Source organism: Diadema antillarum, unplaced genomic scaffold, assembly GCF_040938485.1.
Source record: "Diadema antillarum isolate AM-2024a unplaced genomic scaffold, OU_Dant_1.0 seq00000291_RagTag, whole genome shotgun sequence".
NCBI classification, from domain to species: Eukaryota; Metazoa; Echinodermata; class Echinoidea; order Diadematoida; family Diadematidae; genus Diadema; species Diadema antillarum.
This window is the reverse complement of record NW_027271317.1, coordinates 297,852-314,691: the sequence shown is the minus strand read 5'-3', so window position 1 is coordinate 314,691 and position 16,840 is coordinate 297,852. Positions and strand designations below refer to the sequence as shown.

The following is a 16,840-nucleotide window of genomic DNA, read 5'->3' as shown; positions in this document are numbered from 1 at the left end:
TCAAACGAAAGTTTTATTCTAGAGCTATAATAACCTTTGCTTATACGTGATTGGCGAAGGTATCGAACGTTGATAGTTTTAATCCTGCTATTCTATCACCCGAACTGATCACATTGACTTACATAAGAAGGGGGAAATTGCCAGTGATCATCATTTATCTCGATCTCTCCTGCGATTCAACAACGTTACTGCTTCATAATCTCTAAATACTCTATCAGTCTCTCCTGAATGAGCTAAAGTGTGCTCGCTTCTATGGCTCCACCGAGAAAACGGCGAAGGCGTGAGTTCACTGCCGAGGAGGTCCGTGATTTCATGTTGGACTCTGACTTCGAAATCGAGGATATTGTAGATAACAACTGGGAAGAAGACACGCAATCATCTCGTAGCAGTGAAAGCACAGAAGAACGTGATTCCTCACGTCTTCTCCCGGAGTTTGAAGAGCACGGTGAATCACTGTTTGAAGACTCGTCAGGCGACGAAGCTGATGGAGGTGACGATGACCACCTCAATGATCTACCTCCGCCTCATCCAACAACTCATGCTGAACCACTCTCCGATCACGATTGGCGGAGACTTGAGCCTGACGAGCGATTCAAGTCAAGTCGACGAGTGTATGACGACCAACCCAGACTACTTTTCGACGCTGAAGGATTGGAGCCAGTGGACTTTTTTACGAAGTTCTATCCGACTCCCATCTTTGCCCACATAGCAGATGAAACGAACAAGTATGCGCAACAATTCTTCGATTGCCCAGCGCCCCTCCCAGAGGCTTCTCGATTCGGCGTATGGCTGGACACCGATGAGGAGGAGATACGCGCTTTCACCGCACTTCAAATAGCGATGGGACTGGTGTCAAAGCCATCTGTGCCTCAGTACTGGGAAACGAACTCCGACATCTTAGTGACTCCTGGGTTTGCCGACGTCATTTCCAGGAATCGATTTCAGCTATTGAACACCTTCCTTCATTTCAATGACAACGAGAAGCTCGTGCCCCGTGGACAGCCCGGTTTCGACCCCCTTCACAAGACGCGCCCCCTCATCGATATGTCCCAGCCGACGTACCTTGAGCATTTCCTTCCCGGGGGATACCTGTCAATCGACGAGAGCTTGGCGCCGTTCAAAGGAAGAATCTCCTACAGACAGTACATCCCAAACAAACCACGGAAATGGGGGATAAAATTCTGGATGCTCTGTGACGCCCAAACGGGATTTTGTCTGCGGTGGCGGCAGTATGTCGGAGCCGAGGGACAAGACAATGGGGACAGCGCCACTGAAGCCCTGGTGAAACAGCTGACGGAGCCATTCTACAACACGGATCGCGTGATCGTGATGGACAACTATTATAGTTCCGTAAAGCTCTACGAGGATCTGTCACGGAACGGACTTGGAGCCTGTGGAACGGTGAGGAGCAACCGACGAGGACTTCCAGAAGAGATCCGACGTGGTGGTCTGCACCTTGCGAAAGGTGACGATCCCGTGTTTTTCGCCAAAGGGAGGGAGATGTCAGCAGTGACTTGGCATGACGTGAAACTCGTGAACGTGCTGTCGACCGTCAGCAGCAACGATCTCAAACAGAAGCAGATACGGAGTAAGAACGCCGAAGGAGGTCGCCGTACGATTCAGAAGCCAGCAACTGTTGACGTGTACAACAGGTTCATGAACGGCGTGGACAAAATGGATCAACGCATGTCCTACTACCGCTACCCTCATAAGAAAATCAAGGGATACCGCGTAACCTACCACTTCACCATGGAAGTAGCTCTCGTGAACGCTTACATCGCATTTCGCATGGCTGGCCACAAGATGTCCACGCGCGACTTCAGATGTCGGGTGATTGAGGGTCTGCTGAACGGCTACAGAGCATCTCGCTATCGTCGGACACCGTCACCTCCCATCGCCGACAACGAGGCAAGACTGACTGAGCGCCACTTCCCAGCAGAGTTCGAAGATCGACAACATCGTCCTGACTGCTACGTGTGTTCGGACCGCAGGAGGGGAAGGCGAAGACAGACGAGGACATACTGCCGACAATGTGGACTTGCTATGTGTTGCATCCCGTGTTTCGAGATCTACCACACCAGAAAAGATTTCCGATCATAGGTCACAAACACTGAGTCTTCTGATGACATGAACTCTAAACAATGTCATGAACTTGTCGTGTATAGGCCTGTCTACCGTTGCTTATAGAATATGCATGTTCAAATTACAGCTCACAGATGGCAAGCATTTCCAGGTGCATGATTCATTGTAATTACATGGACATTATTGGTTTTACGATCCAAGACTGAGATGTATTGAAGTATAATCGCGATATCTGTCTGAACTTCACCCCAAAAGAAACGTTCCGTGTACTCTCACTTGTACTCATTTGCATGTACACAAAACCAGGTGGTTATTGTCTGTCAAATCGATCCCAATTACCAATGATTATGTCATTAGCCAGGGTAACGTGAAATCTTTAGACATGAATTTCTCTGCCAAGTTATCTCTCATATTACATTGCCTATTTACAGTGTACACACAATGTATGTACATTTCAATAATGGTGATATTCCCGTAATTGTAAGGATTGGTTATTTATTATCCGTAAGTCTTCGAAATAGTAATTAATAGCATTAAAAAAAATCAAATACTGTACAAAGAGATAAACGTTCATATTGATGATATGGTTATACACAAAATATCAATGACAATGTGATAATTTATTGAGATGTAGCTCACAAGTTCTTGTATTATCAGAAAAGGTTGATATTATGGGTCAAATCGATCCCCATGAGTAACCAGTGATATGCCAGTGATTGTGCCACTAGCAAGTTTATTATCAACTTGTACTAGTAATTTATTTTGTATACATACATATGTCCGACAAATTATGGAATTATGGATTTGTGTAGTGCTCATTACACTTACAATGTATACTTGTCAGTGGCAATTCTGAATCTCGATGGTATATTGTCGTGTTTATGAATTCAATGGTGTATCTTATCAAACTTTAGATTATGTGGGGTTATTTATGTCATTGTGTAATTATTCCTTGGCTCTTCAACAATAAGTAGCCGCTGTCATGATTTTACAGCGAGTTCCACGATCGCATTTGAATAAGTAATTGTCATATCACCACATATTACATGCATGTAAGTTGTCAATGTAAGAGCAGTGAATTCTTTTCCAGATATCACTAGTCATCGTGTGAATGAGGAATTGAAAATAAAGCATTATTCACAGTGACGAGTGAAAGAGATAAACTATACTCATCTGTTTCTTATTTGTAATTTAATCAGCGTTGCTGAGTGTGTAATGTCAGATCAAAGCTGATCAATTATAGTGAGATTGCAAAACTGAAGTGTATGTAACTACTGAAGGATACTAGTAGTATCTAGAGTTATTGACGAGAGAAGGTGCAATGTATATTCAGTAACAGGTTGTATATGTGGAGTGAGATCAGTTTGAAGAGAGAATACTATTGCCAGAAAGACAGAGAGAGAGAGAGAGAGAGAGAGAGAGAAAGTGACGAATGGAAATGGAACTCGACGTTCCAAAAATAGTTATCTATGACATACAGTATAACGATAATAATAATAATAATAATAAACATGTGTGCATATAATATATATATATACATATATATATATGTATATATACATACATATATATAAATATAAATATATAAGTATATAATATGCGTATATTTCTTACTCTCTCTCTCTCTCTCTCTCTCTCTCTCTATATATATATATATATATATATATATATATTGTATACATACATAGATCGAGGTCGTCAGTTTCTTCTTCGCCTAAAAACACAAAATCAAATAAACAACCGACAAACAAGACTCAAAAGCACACATACAAACAAAGCAAGAGTATGATTATTAGCACACTTAGCTGCATGTAAGGTTGGAAAAGTATAATAAGCGAAGCTGAAAACATGCACAACAAAGGAATTCATCAAATCATACACTCCATGCAAACGTACTGTACAACAACGTCAACATGTAAGCTAACAGTTTTTATATCCGCATCAAATCATACGAGACGCAAGGTACGAAGAAACAATGCACGAAGCCTTGTACAGCAATTCCTCTTTAGAGTATATAGTTCTCCCCCCCCCCAAAAAAAAAAAAAAGAGAGAGAAAAAAAAAAGAAGAAATGAAATTCGCCAATAGGGTATTAGTAACAACAAGAGTTTGAGAGACAAAGCGATTCTGTCAGAAAGAGAGAGAGAGAGAGAGAGAGAGAGAAGGGACAGGTGGATATTGAGGTTAACGTTACAACAATAATTTGAAGTTATTCATATATCATAGAGAGATATAATAATTTTACCTCGACTTCTTCACTTATTTTGTGAAGTAAAGATTTGAGTTAACGACATTCTTGTATGACCAAATTGCACCAATTATTGAATATTGAAAAAGGCTGCGTCTTGATCGTTTGTATGGATAGTACCCCTCCCCCCCTAAAAAAAAAAGAACACACACACACACACACACATATCAAACAACACACAAACAAGAATCAAGGCAAGTTCCACAACAAAAGGTTTGATTATACGGGTACACTTAGTTCTATCTTAGATTAGAACAAAAAAGCTAAGCTAAAAAAAGGTCAAAATCACGTTGCACTTTGCACAAATTACGTAAAACAGCGTCAGGTGTCAAGTAAGACAGCCTACAGTACTGTGATCTGTTGTATTTGCCAAATTTATTCACGAAATTTTGTAGAAGAGGAAGTGCAAGAGAGTTGCTCGCCAAGTATATGAGGAGCTCATTGATACACAACAACAATAAGAAGAAATAAAGACATATCGCGGTTCGATTCATTGCCCAGAAATGTCAAAAGTAATATCTTTATTTTGTATTTCCGATGGATTTTTCACCGAGTCAAAAATCCGTTATAAAACGATCCTCAGAAGTGTAACGTCATAATAATTTGCAGCCCTCGATACGTACGATAACAACAACAGAAATGAAAACACGGCGCACTACGCGGTGCAGATAGCAATAAGGTTCGTAAGTCCACAGGGTTTTAGTGAGAGTTTAGTCAGTTTGAATGACTTCCGCTATCTTGGAAAGTCCTTCACGTACGTTTTTGGATTTGATCAATGTCAACATTGGAATTCCTTTTGTTGACTAGTTTTGTTGAGCACTTTACCATTTTGCAAAACATGGGACACTTATCGTCAGAAGAAAGTACACAATAAACGCATACAAAGGGCCAAAAAGATAGGACATTAGCTATCGCGATGTGTGCTTTGTGAATGTCTATGAATCGTTTACTATGTATACAGTAGGAGAGCGGATCGTATCACCGAACGCCTTTTTTGTGGCTTTGAATTCAGCACAAAGTGGATGAAATGTCTGCAAAAAATAACACCGGTTATTCACAAAGTCCTGAAAATACGAATTCAGCAAAAGTACGCAAATTATTCACTCAGGTTTTTGGAGAATAGGCTTCAAGTATATCTTTCTCTCCAAAAATTTAAAAAAAAATCAAAAGTTGTCTTTTACAACCGCAAAAAAAAAATCGCATTATAATTAGGTACATGATTTTCGTAATGGCATAGTCAATGCTTTCACATCTTGTTCTTGCACCAGAACCACAATTCTTACCCAAGGTTCACTACATGTACCTACTAGTATTCTTACCGAGGGGAGGACAAAGAGAAAAAGAATCGGCTAATGAGGCTCATTTTTTTTTCTCACCGCAAAATGTCTAATACGAACATTTTGAATAGTTCCCATGATAAAATCTTGCGATAAATCGACATCTTCTTCTAAATCTGAGGTAAAATGTGAATTTCTTAACGTTTTTGCATTTTTGTGTTGCATTCTTTTTTTGCGGTTTCGGTCCTTATAAACGATTTGTGAGGCCAGTCTACGAGGTCCCGCGAGTATTGAAGATCGTAAGTACGCAGAAATATGCGTACGAAATTACTATGATGTCGGGCACTACCATACCAGCTGCATTATGTATTCAGTACTTCCCTTTCTCAAGGTGTGTATATCGAACTCTTTCTAGCGCTAATGATATTATGTAATGACACATTCATACACAAATGGGACTATACCTGGGTATTTTTATACCCTTTTCACCTCCCCCTCTTTTTCTACCATTCTGTCTTTAGTCCTAAAGTACGCCAACCTAAATTTCTCCTGGTATTCACTTTCATTTGAACAAGGAGACCGGCAATGACAGGCTAAAAACAATGACGATCACGTCAACGCAAATTATATGGATGTGCCGTGCGGCTTAGTTCACGAGTCAAGTTTTCGCTTGCTGGTACGCGTGCATACACAAGGACAAAGGCGTTTTCTTCTTTTGTATCTGATTGTATGTAAGCGTCGGGACGATTACAGTACATCAAACAGACAAAAGGATGAAAGGCTTGACCGTCAAAATAAAAGCTGACCTTCTCTGAGGGACAAAATGAAAGCATGCTTTCAGCCGTCCCGCAGGACAGCATCCAAGCGGAACAAGACGACTGGAACCTCATAGAAAAGACACGCAGACTCAATAGCGTACACACGCGTGGTTTACCAATGAGACTTTTGATTTATACACAGCTCACAGAGGGTGCGCTCACGCCGAATTTTCCCGGCGCGAAGAAAACATACCTTGTCGAAAAATCATGAATTTACTCTAAAAAATCCTATGTAAGCATACACAAATATTTAGTTCAAACGATAGATACACTTATCTGCTATCATTATATATCAATGGCAGTTTCATAGTGCAAGTAATTATGATACCACAAACATTTTAATGAGCAGGAGTTTTCTTGCTCTTCTTAGTCGCCGATCGGCGACCATGGCACGTCAGGACTATGGTCGCCGATCGGCGACCATGGCACGTTAAGAGTTAAATATAAGACTAGAAAGTATCCTTTCTACATGTACTGTATACATACATGTAATTATACAATTTGTACCTCACACAAAGTTTTCGCAAATTGTTTATCAATGAGCTGTCCTTGATGAAGTTGTATCGTTGGTGACATTTTCCTCTACATTGTATCAAATACACCTAAGTTTGGTATTTATATGCAAGCAATGAGCCCAGAAATACACAAGTGGTACACAACTATTTCACACTACCTACAATGTACAAGTACATGTAAACATGTATTTGTATACAGTAGGAAAAGCTAAACAATTTTGTACATTTACGTGTACATTCAACTTTGTTTGTCATAGCCGTACAAGACCGTTAGTATCACATGTGTTTTAATAGGGCATGTATACATTGAAGATTGTAAACTCATACAATGCGTACAATCTACAAAGACTGTACTCTCAATAAAGACATCTGCAGTATCAGATTTTATAGTTTTCAGCAAATGCAGATCTGCAGCACGACAGATTGAAAATATACAAAAGCAGCATTATAACCAGGAGAATACCACCCCCACCCCATCCCCCACCCAAAAAAATGAAATAAAACATCAGTCTCTGCAGTACAGTATACGGTACTGGTCAATTCCATTGTGACTTATGGGACAAACTGACAATTTTCGGCAATTTCAAACCAGTATTTTGAGAAAATAGTTGCATCAAATGCATTTTTCTCAGTTCATGGTTAGATCCATCATATCACAGTTTATGAAAACACCATACTTAGTTTGAAAAGTATCATTGCATTACGTACAGCAACGAAAAATTGCTGTCGTGACTATGGGACATTTGAGGACCACCGACGTTTTTCACATGGGAAAGTAAGTTCTGAAATATTCTTACACACAGAGTCTCTGGAAAGATATTTTCTTTCCTGAATGCAGGGGTCGCACTTAACTTTTTTTTAAACTAGCCAGGCGGACTACTTAGAATCAATTTTGACACTGAAGCAATATTTTGGCTAGCCAGACGGACTAGTTACTTCAGAATTTTATGATTTTTAGCTAGTCCGACATGATTTTGGGTGGCCAATGGCCAGCGGACCATCGCCAATTTCGAACCCTGGAATGTAGCATAGGGTTGGTGCTTACCCGAGCCAAGTGGTATGAATATCTACTCATTGGTACAGTAGCAGGATAGGGAAAACCAGTGTGATTGATGGGACACAAAAACGTGACTTATGGGACGCTATCAACTACCACATTTTGAGATTGAGAGAATAATATTTACTGATGCCGGAACAAGTTCTAGAACATCATAAAACCAATCTATGACCAAAGAACATTCAGAAAATAAGCCATCTGAGAATTACACAAGCTGTATTATGGTCATAATAGTGTATCAAAAATGATACATAAATTCTGCAAAAATTGGCAATTTTCATGAAAAATGAGGTTTTTCAGACATAACTCCACTCCACGTTCACCGATGTTCACAAATGAGGTATCAAAATATCCGTTGTGAAAAGCTGCTTTGAGTATTCCTAAACAATACCAGATCATCTAATTAAGCTTCATTAATCATCTATACTCAATAGTTTGATTTTCATAAAATGCAACCTTTCCGTGGAATTGACCTACTGTACTTGTAGGTACAAAGTGTATTGGTGATAGTATGTAATGAGTTTCAATAAAATGGCATTTCAATGGCTATTAAATATGTACTAAAGTACTGTACAATAGTAGGATGGATGTGATCCTACACTCAAATACAGCGATATAAAAACTCTCACTATATAAAACACTATCTCTTTCATGTAATATTACCAATGATGGCAACCAAGGCCATTGTGCAAAATTCATACCAATATTCCATCAATTGCTGCCAATAATGTGATGATCAAATCTGAAATTCACTCCAGCAATATCAGACTGTGGGGGTAAAATCAGCTTTCTTTCAAATACATTATATATATCTATCAAAATTGTATGCAACGGCACCGTTTTGTCAAGGTACAGTTCATCCCTGTCTGCTTGTGTACACTGTACATGACTGTACATTTTACACCATGCAGTGTACAGTACATGCATACACTTCTTGAGCTCCTCCCACTATTATGAACAAAGCATGATATTCTTGCTCAGGTGACAGAGTAATAAATGCATACATTATGAATGCCATCACACTGTAGAGCAGCATGCTTTAAATAGAAACATTGATAGGGAATATTTAGCTTTATCCCCCTTTCCACCCCCACAATGCACTCATCAATGCATTATTTCATTATAATTTCTGTCATTATCTATGCTATGGTATGTGCTAGAAGCCATATGAACAAATACAGGAATGTTTGAACAGCTAGTACATTAGTGTAATCAGCAGAGCTAGACAGTACATATTGTATGTACTCTAGTACTCAACCCATAATCTGTATGCACAATGTCATTTGGAAAACCTATCACGCTCTTCATCAAGAGATGGCGCTATTCAATAATCACTGTACAGAGGGGTTGTACATCAATTTGCAGTTTCATACTGTAATCAACATCTACATGCTGTTGATGCAATGCTCAACTGCTGATTTGATACAACATGTACACTTGTATCTTACTGTTTTCTTGGAGACAATAACTTGACTGAAATTATTTTAAGAACCACTTTATGCATACATGTACATGTATCATTAGTTTTTGCTTGATATTGCTGCTGTGAATGTCCCCCCTCCCTCCACCACCCTTCCCTCTCCCACCTCCTACATTTCTTTAATTGATTGTTTATTTGTCTATTTGTTTGTTTGTTGATTTTTTTTTTTGAGGGGGTTGTAGAATTTTTGATAACTAAATCTTTACCTGATCTTTAAGTTGGCAACAACTGTTTATTAAAGCAAATCAAAGTGCCCATTTCTCTTTTAAATTCACTTTTTGTGTGAATTTCTTTCTAATTTTCCCTTCTTACTTTTCTTTGAGTACCGTATGATACTATACACCGAATATTTCGCGAGGTTTTTATTTTCGCGAATTTCGCGAGTCAGGTGCTATTTGCAAAAAATAAAGACACACAAAAATATTGACTCTGATCTCGATGTGGATGTGACGTACGCATGTACATTTTTCCGTTCAGTACAGGACTCCACTTAATTTAACCACTTACAATTGTACGAAATCGTTGGGAATTCCCGATTTGCAAAAATTTAGACTCGCGAAATATATGGTGTATACAGTACTACATTATTATGAACTCAGAGAGGATCTACAAGTGTGTACAATCCTTATTTAGTCTTGACTCAGTGAAAACAGTAGATAATCACACAACTCGGATATAAAACTTACAAAATTCCAGTGTAATATTTGCCAAAACTGTGAAAGTACAAAACATGTGCGGTGAATTTTCTGTATTCAAGTGTTTTGAAGATGCAGTCATTTTAATGGTTATAATCCATGCAAATGAAAGCAGATGATGGAATCCTGTTTCTTAAAATTGTGTCCAATTTATAGGAAAAAATAGAGAGAATGGTAAAAACCACAATTAAGACTTCCTGATGCTCGGTTCATTGTTATACAGTGTAATCACACAAATCAGATTGGTACAATGTCACTATGCAGCAGCACCCTAACCAAAAAGTGACAACAGCATGGCAGAAAAGTGTTGTCAAGTAGCTTGAAATATCTAAGCATGGCAGCTCATAAATAAATAAATGAATTTAAAAATAAATAAATAGATAAATATAAAATACATAAATAAATGGTCTGTTTGGAAGAGACCCCCCCCCAAAAAAAACAAAAACAAGAGACCCGCGGGTCTAGCGCTCACCTGAGTATCGCAAGTTCACCTTTCACGCAGTCACTAATCTAAATTATTTACAGCTCCACCAAAATTTGACCAGGCATTCTCAAGTAGAAGATGAAAATGTACAATAAAGGCCCAATTTTTTTAAGATTCCTTAATTTGGGGGGATTGGGGCCCCCTGGGGCCCTCTGGGTGGGGCATGGTGCCCATTTTGATAAATTGAGATCCTGACCCCCTAGGGATGCTACGTGCCAAGTTTGACAAAAATCCATCATGAGGTTTTCAGGAAGAAGATGAAAATGTACAATTCAGGCCCCCATTTGGACCCTTCCAACCATCCCCCCCCCCCCCCCCCACCCAAGAGGGGCACCCCTGGATCTCCTATGAACAAACTTGAAACTACAGTCATTAATGTACTCACTCATAGTATTATCTCAGCTCTATAACTTCTGATTCTAGAGAAGATTTATAAAGATTCCTTCATTTGGGGGGTTTGGGACCCCTGGGGGCCCCCTGGGTGGGGCATGGTGCCCATTTTAACAAATTGAGATCCTAACCCCCTAGGGATGCTACCTGCCAAGTTTGGTGAAAATGGGTCATGGGGTTCTCAAGACGACGATAAAAATGTACAATTTAGGCCCCATTAGGACCCCTCCTCACCCCCTCCCCTGGGTCCCAAGGGGGGCACCCCTGATTCTGCCATGAACAAACTTGAAACTACAGTCATCAATGTACTAACTCATAGTATTAACTAAGCACTATCACTTCTGGTTCTAGAGAAGAAGATTTTTGCAGAATCCTTAATTTTGGGGGGCTTGGGCCCCCTGAGGGCCCCCTGGGTGGGGCATGGTGCCCATTTTAACAAATTGAGTTCCTAACCCCCTAGGGATGCTACCTGCCAAGTTTGGTGAAAATGGGTCATGGGGTTCTCAAGAAGAAGATGAAAATGTACAATTTAGGCCCCATTAGAACCCTTCCCCACCCCCCTCCCCTGGGTCCCAAGGGGGGCACCCCTGATTCTGCCATGAACAAACTTGAAACTACAGTCATCAATGTACTAACTCATAGTATTAACTTAGCTCTATAACTTCTGGTTCTAGAGAAGAAGATTTTTACAGATTCCTTAATTTTGGGGGGTTTGGGCCCCCCTGGGGGCCCCCTGGGCGGGGCATGGTGCCCATTTTAACAAATTGAGTTCCTAACCCCCTAGGGATGCTACCTGCCAAGTTTGATGAAAATCGGTCTTGGGGTTTTCAAGAAGAAGATGAAAATGTAAAAAGTTTACGCACGACGGACGACGGACGACGGACGACGGACGACGGACGACGGACGACGGACGACGGACGACGGACGACGGACGACGGACGACGGACGACGCACGACGCACGACGGACGCCGGACGAAGGGCGATCGCAATAGCTCACTTGAGCCTTTGGCTCAGGTGAGCTAAAAAAATGGCACTCAGTGCTCAGATTTATGTAAATGCAGTGATGCAGTAATAAAGTTGCAATGCAGTACTTAAAATACTCAAAGTACGTGGTATACAACCTGTGGTCTACAGCAGCTGAATGTGTCTTTATGTGAAAATGCATGTACTGCATACACATACATGTAATAGCATGCAGTAGTGCATGATCCAATACTTACATTGTTTGAACACTGTACATTTTGCACTGATCCACCTGTACTAGGCCTGTGTTCTGCATTGGGTTTTGCCAAATTCTCATCGCTTTCCCATCTAAACCACCACATGAGCAAACCACAGCTGTGCTCTACGTCAATATGAGCGGTTATTTTGGGAATGAGGCAGATTTTGATGCAGCAGGCATGCCAAGCCAGCTTGGCAGGAGGTTTGGGGCTTATGCTAGTACTACAGTACCTCAAATATAATAGTAGTATATCCTGGACAACATGTGGTAAACACATTCTAATTTCTATGGCCATAACATTCACATAGTGGATACACCCAGTATTCCTAATGACTAGTGTGTACACCCCCTCCCCCTCCCCCATGTGCCTATGCCTGCTCACTACATTGTGTATTGTAACAGGCACTGCACTTGTACAACAATAAAGCAATGATATGTCATTACCACTGACAAGCTGCTTTAGACACAGAGTCAATGGCACTTTGTGGGGCTGTGAGCTTCAATGACAAAGTGGGTGTATAATGTACAGTAACCCTGACTTCACAATTTTATCAAAGACAATGTACACGCCATACACTGTATACAAGTTGTTAACTGTAAAACCAGAAATATTTACATACATTTCAATTGTGCACATTTCATGAGAGCAAAGATGCGCAAAATTAAGATGCATGCGAAAGTTCACGTCTACACTAAAGTAAATGCATGATTGCCTGCCTGTGGCAAAATTTCGTGCCATAAAAAAAAGGCTGTCGGCTTGAATTAGCAAGCATTTCATGCCACAAAAATCTTGCTTTATAGTTCTTTGTCTGAAACAATAACATGAAGGACTGCGATTTTTTTTTTTTTTTTTTTTTTACCATATGGTGTTCTTGAGAGAGCACAATTTGACAGACTGTGTCTACTGCACTTTACAAACAAGTGCCTGCCCATATGTATCCCTACATATAACTGGTATGTCTGGCAGTAAGTTTTGCTTGCTACATGCTACAATGTATGTGAGCATGCTGTACAATTGTACATCAGTAGCCTTCATTAGTCAGCACATACTATACACTTGAAAGACTTTTTGAAAGAACAAGCTATTCTGAAATCATATAGTACGCAGTATAGTACACCCACTGTAGATGAAAATGCAAAACAATCTCATCCTAACATTACAAGGAAGTGCTCACCTATAATTAACTGACACTTTCTGATACTTTTTTTTTAAAATGAAACTCGTGCAATAGGCTTAAAGTCTACCACACCAATGTTTGTCTGGTAAAATCATTACAAATACATTGTATGCATGACAGTAGTAAACTTCACTTCTTAAAACAGATATTGAAAGGAGAAACGAAGATGCTGAAGTCTGGCTGTTTGTTGGTGAAATTATGATATTCCAGTTGCACAAAATGACATTTTGTTGTTGTTGTTGTTGTTGTTGTTAAAGTATACTGTTCAGCCCCTTATGAAATTACTTTAGAAGTAACATAAAGTGACCATACTGTACACAAATGTGTTGATCATCATGGTCATTATGACATTAGCCAAAGTCACACTGGCAAAACGTTGCGAAGATTAAGTTCTCGAAGTTTTGCCAGTGTGACCGCAAACTTCTTGAAAACTTCTTGCATAACTAGGGAAATTTCCTAAACCCCCCTCCCCCAAAATCTTCCCGAAGTGGGTGCTCATAGTCATACTGTATACAATAGTCCAGTATACTGTGGTCTGCATTCTCTTTTTATAGTAAACCTTCCCTCACAAATTTCCCAGGAGTTACATGTAAGCTGTTCTTGGAGTGAGCTGTTCTCACTGTCTTCTTGAAAACTAGACTAGCATTGCTGATAGTCCAGATTACCTTGCATAAATCGGTAGTCAACTGCAAGGGACTACTTTGTAGCAATGCAACAGGTCAATTTACTAGTTTATTCAAATTTATAGACTTGTTTTAATATCAAAGGTCCTAGTTAACAAGTACTGAAAACGAGGAATGTTCATGTACATTTTAATATCAAAAATTTCATGTGAGCCTCTCTCATCTATCAAAACCAGGTGGGCAAGCACTGTTAAAAATCAAAAGTGCAGAGCTGTCCCTGATGTATAATTGTACAATGTACAAATCTATGAATATTCAATAAACATCACATGGTACAGATTTGAAGAATTTGGAAGCAGGGTCTAGTGTGATATTCTGTTGCCCTGGCTTCAGAATGGGGAACGACAAGGCTAAAACATTGATAGCTATTTGTAGGGGCCAAGGATGGTCCTAGACCAGACACCAAGGTACTGCATATTTTGTGAGGTTTTTATTTTTTGCCAATTTTCCAAGTCGGGTGCTTTTCGCTGATCAATGTAAAAACATTTTTATCAACTCTGATCCCGACATGAAAGTTGCATGAATGCATGCATACAATGTACTAGTTGTCTCTGTTTTTCTGTTCAGTACTGTGTGTAGACCCTATTTGCGAAAAAAATTAGGCTCACTAAATATATGGCATATAATACAGTAGTAAAGGGCGAACAGATATCTGTGTCACACTGCTCATTACCTGCCATCTTCCCCTCCGGTGCTTCGAGCTCCTGTACTGCCCGCTGCTGTGATTGACGACGACATCATTGCCTGGCCAGAAGTATTGAGCGGTCCAAATCCCGACGCCGCTCCACTGACGTCCGAGGAGGATGACCCCCCTCGACCTGGGACCGTGGGGACCTGGTCTAGGCCCGGAGTCAATGGTGGACAGCTGTTACGGTAAGCAGAGCCAGAGCTTGGGGGAGTCGAGGTGGACTGCAGAATGGATGTCAGGGACGGGGAGGCGACATCGCCCCCTGAGGAGGAGCTCCCTCCTCCACTTCCCGTGCCGGCGTGGTGACTGCTGGTACCAGCATTTGGAATGTCGATGCCACCAACCTCCGAGGAATTCACCTGCATCTGAGGAGTTGACGGGCGTGAGTCTGAGGTGCCCGGAGGGGACCCAGAGTCCTTTGAAAAAGCGCCAGAATTTCTGCTGCTCTCGACACCGTGACTGTTTCCTCCGTTTGAACCGCTACTGTGTCCACTGCCCGTTCCCAAAGCTGGCCCCGGCTTGTCGTAGGCCAGATCCACCAGGCGCTGCGGGTTGACACTGCCTGTGGAATCACGACTGGAGGAAGAAGTGGATTTTGGTCTCTGATTTGACATCGTGGCCAAAATGTCAAGCTGAAAGAAAAGACAGGGTATAAATGATATTGATCAACACCTAAAAGAAAACAGCATCAGCACTGATAGACAGAGAACAACTTTGAGCGGACTATTAAATGAGAAAAGATATCAACATACTAAAGGATTACCAATTCCCTTCTAAACAGATATTCCTGTAACAGTTAAAGCTAATCATGTTATCATCTGGGCAATATCTGAACAAACATTCTGTCTTTGTTATAGAATGGATAGCGAGAATCCTGCGATCTGATTGGTCGAGAGCTATGTGTTGATTTTTACTGGCCGCACGCTACGTACGCTGAATCACCGTGGTAAACATGTTATCGCGCACTTGTAGCAAGAGTACATGTACGCGTACTTGTAACAAAGGTTTGCGCACTAAGCAAGCGTTCGCGCACTCAGGTTGGCCATGCGTCCAGTAAATACTGATGCATGGCTGGCCGTGCGTCCAGTAAAAACTGATGCATGCTTGTTTACGGCGAGCCAAAAGGAAATGCATCCAGTAATTATGTCATCGGGTAACACGATAGAAAAATGGATTTTTGACAAGAAAATTACCCATTCTATAAATCAGATGACGCACATGTTTTTTCGTGCGTCAGTCGGAATATAGTGTGCATGCGGTAACTATGGAATTTAGCCTAAACCCACTCGGCTTCGCCTCGTGGGTTAAGCATTCCATAGTTACCTTATGCACACAATTCCGACTGACGCACTCAGACCTGTGCGTCATTTGTATACTGTCAGATAGCTTTAATCAATGTGATTCAAAGAGAAAACCCCTCACACACAGACACTCAAAACTAAAAAAAAACACACACTCTTATCTTAAAGTGCATACTGATTCGAAACAGAACCAGATAGCAATGACTGGCAACTACAGAGTGCTGTACTACCCATTGATGGATCCAATGGCATATCGGAACTCATCTGCACCATGAACAAATACAACTACATGTAGTGTGGTAATTTGTCATGTCTGGTCTTTATACAAATCATCATACAAACATCCTGCAAAGTTTTTGAAGGTAAATTAGTTGAATCACATACCATATTGAACTTTGGGATTTAAATTACAGCATTGCCCTTGGGTCGGACCATTTCATGACGGGTGTATTTTGGAATACTAGTAGACTCCGATACCATGGCATGAATGATAAATAGACATTGCATTGCTAGAAATATCCCGGCCAGATTCGCCAGAATTGAGAAAGGAATTGAGAAAAGAGTCTAATGTTACATGGACATGTAATACAGTGTAGTTAACGTTAGGACCCTAATTTAGTAATTATCAATTATCAGATTGTGTCTCTGAGTCATCATCTGAGTCTATGCCGTTTTATGCCCGTGTAGGCCGTGGAATGCAGTGGTAAGTGAGTGGTCACTTTT

General features: G+C 40.6%; 1 protein-coding gene across 1 annotated transcript; it reads left to right on the top strand.

Annotated features, from left to right (window-relative positions):
• The first annotated feature begins 252 nt into the window (after positions 1-252).
• Positions 253-2,100, top strand: LOC139730099 (piggyBac transposable element-derived protein 4-like). The gene has a single exon (XM_071641006.1). The coding sequence runs from the start codon at positions 253-255 to the stop codon at positions 2,098-2,100; it is 1,848 nt and encodes a 615-aa protein (XP_071497107.1).
• Positions 2,101-16,840: the final 14,740 nt, after the last annotated feature.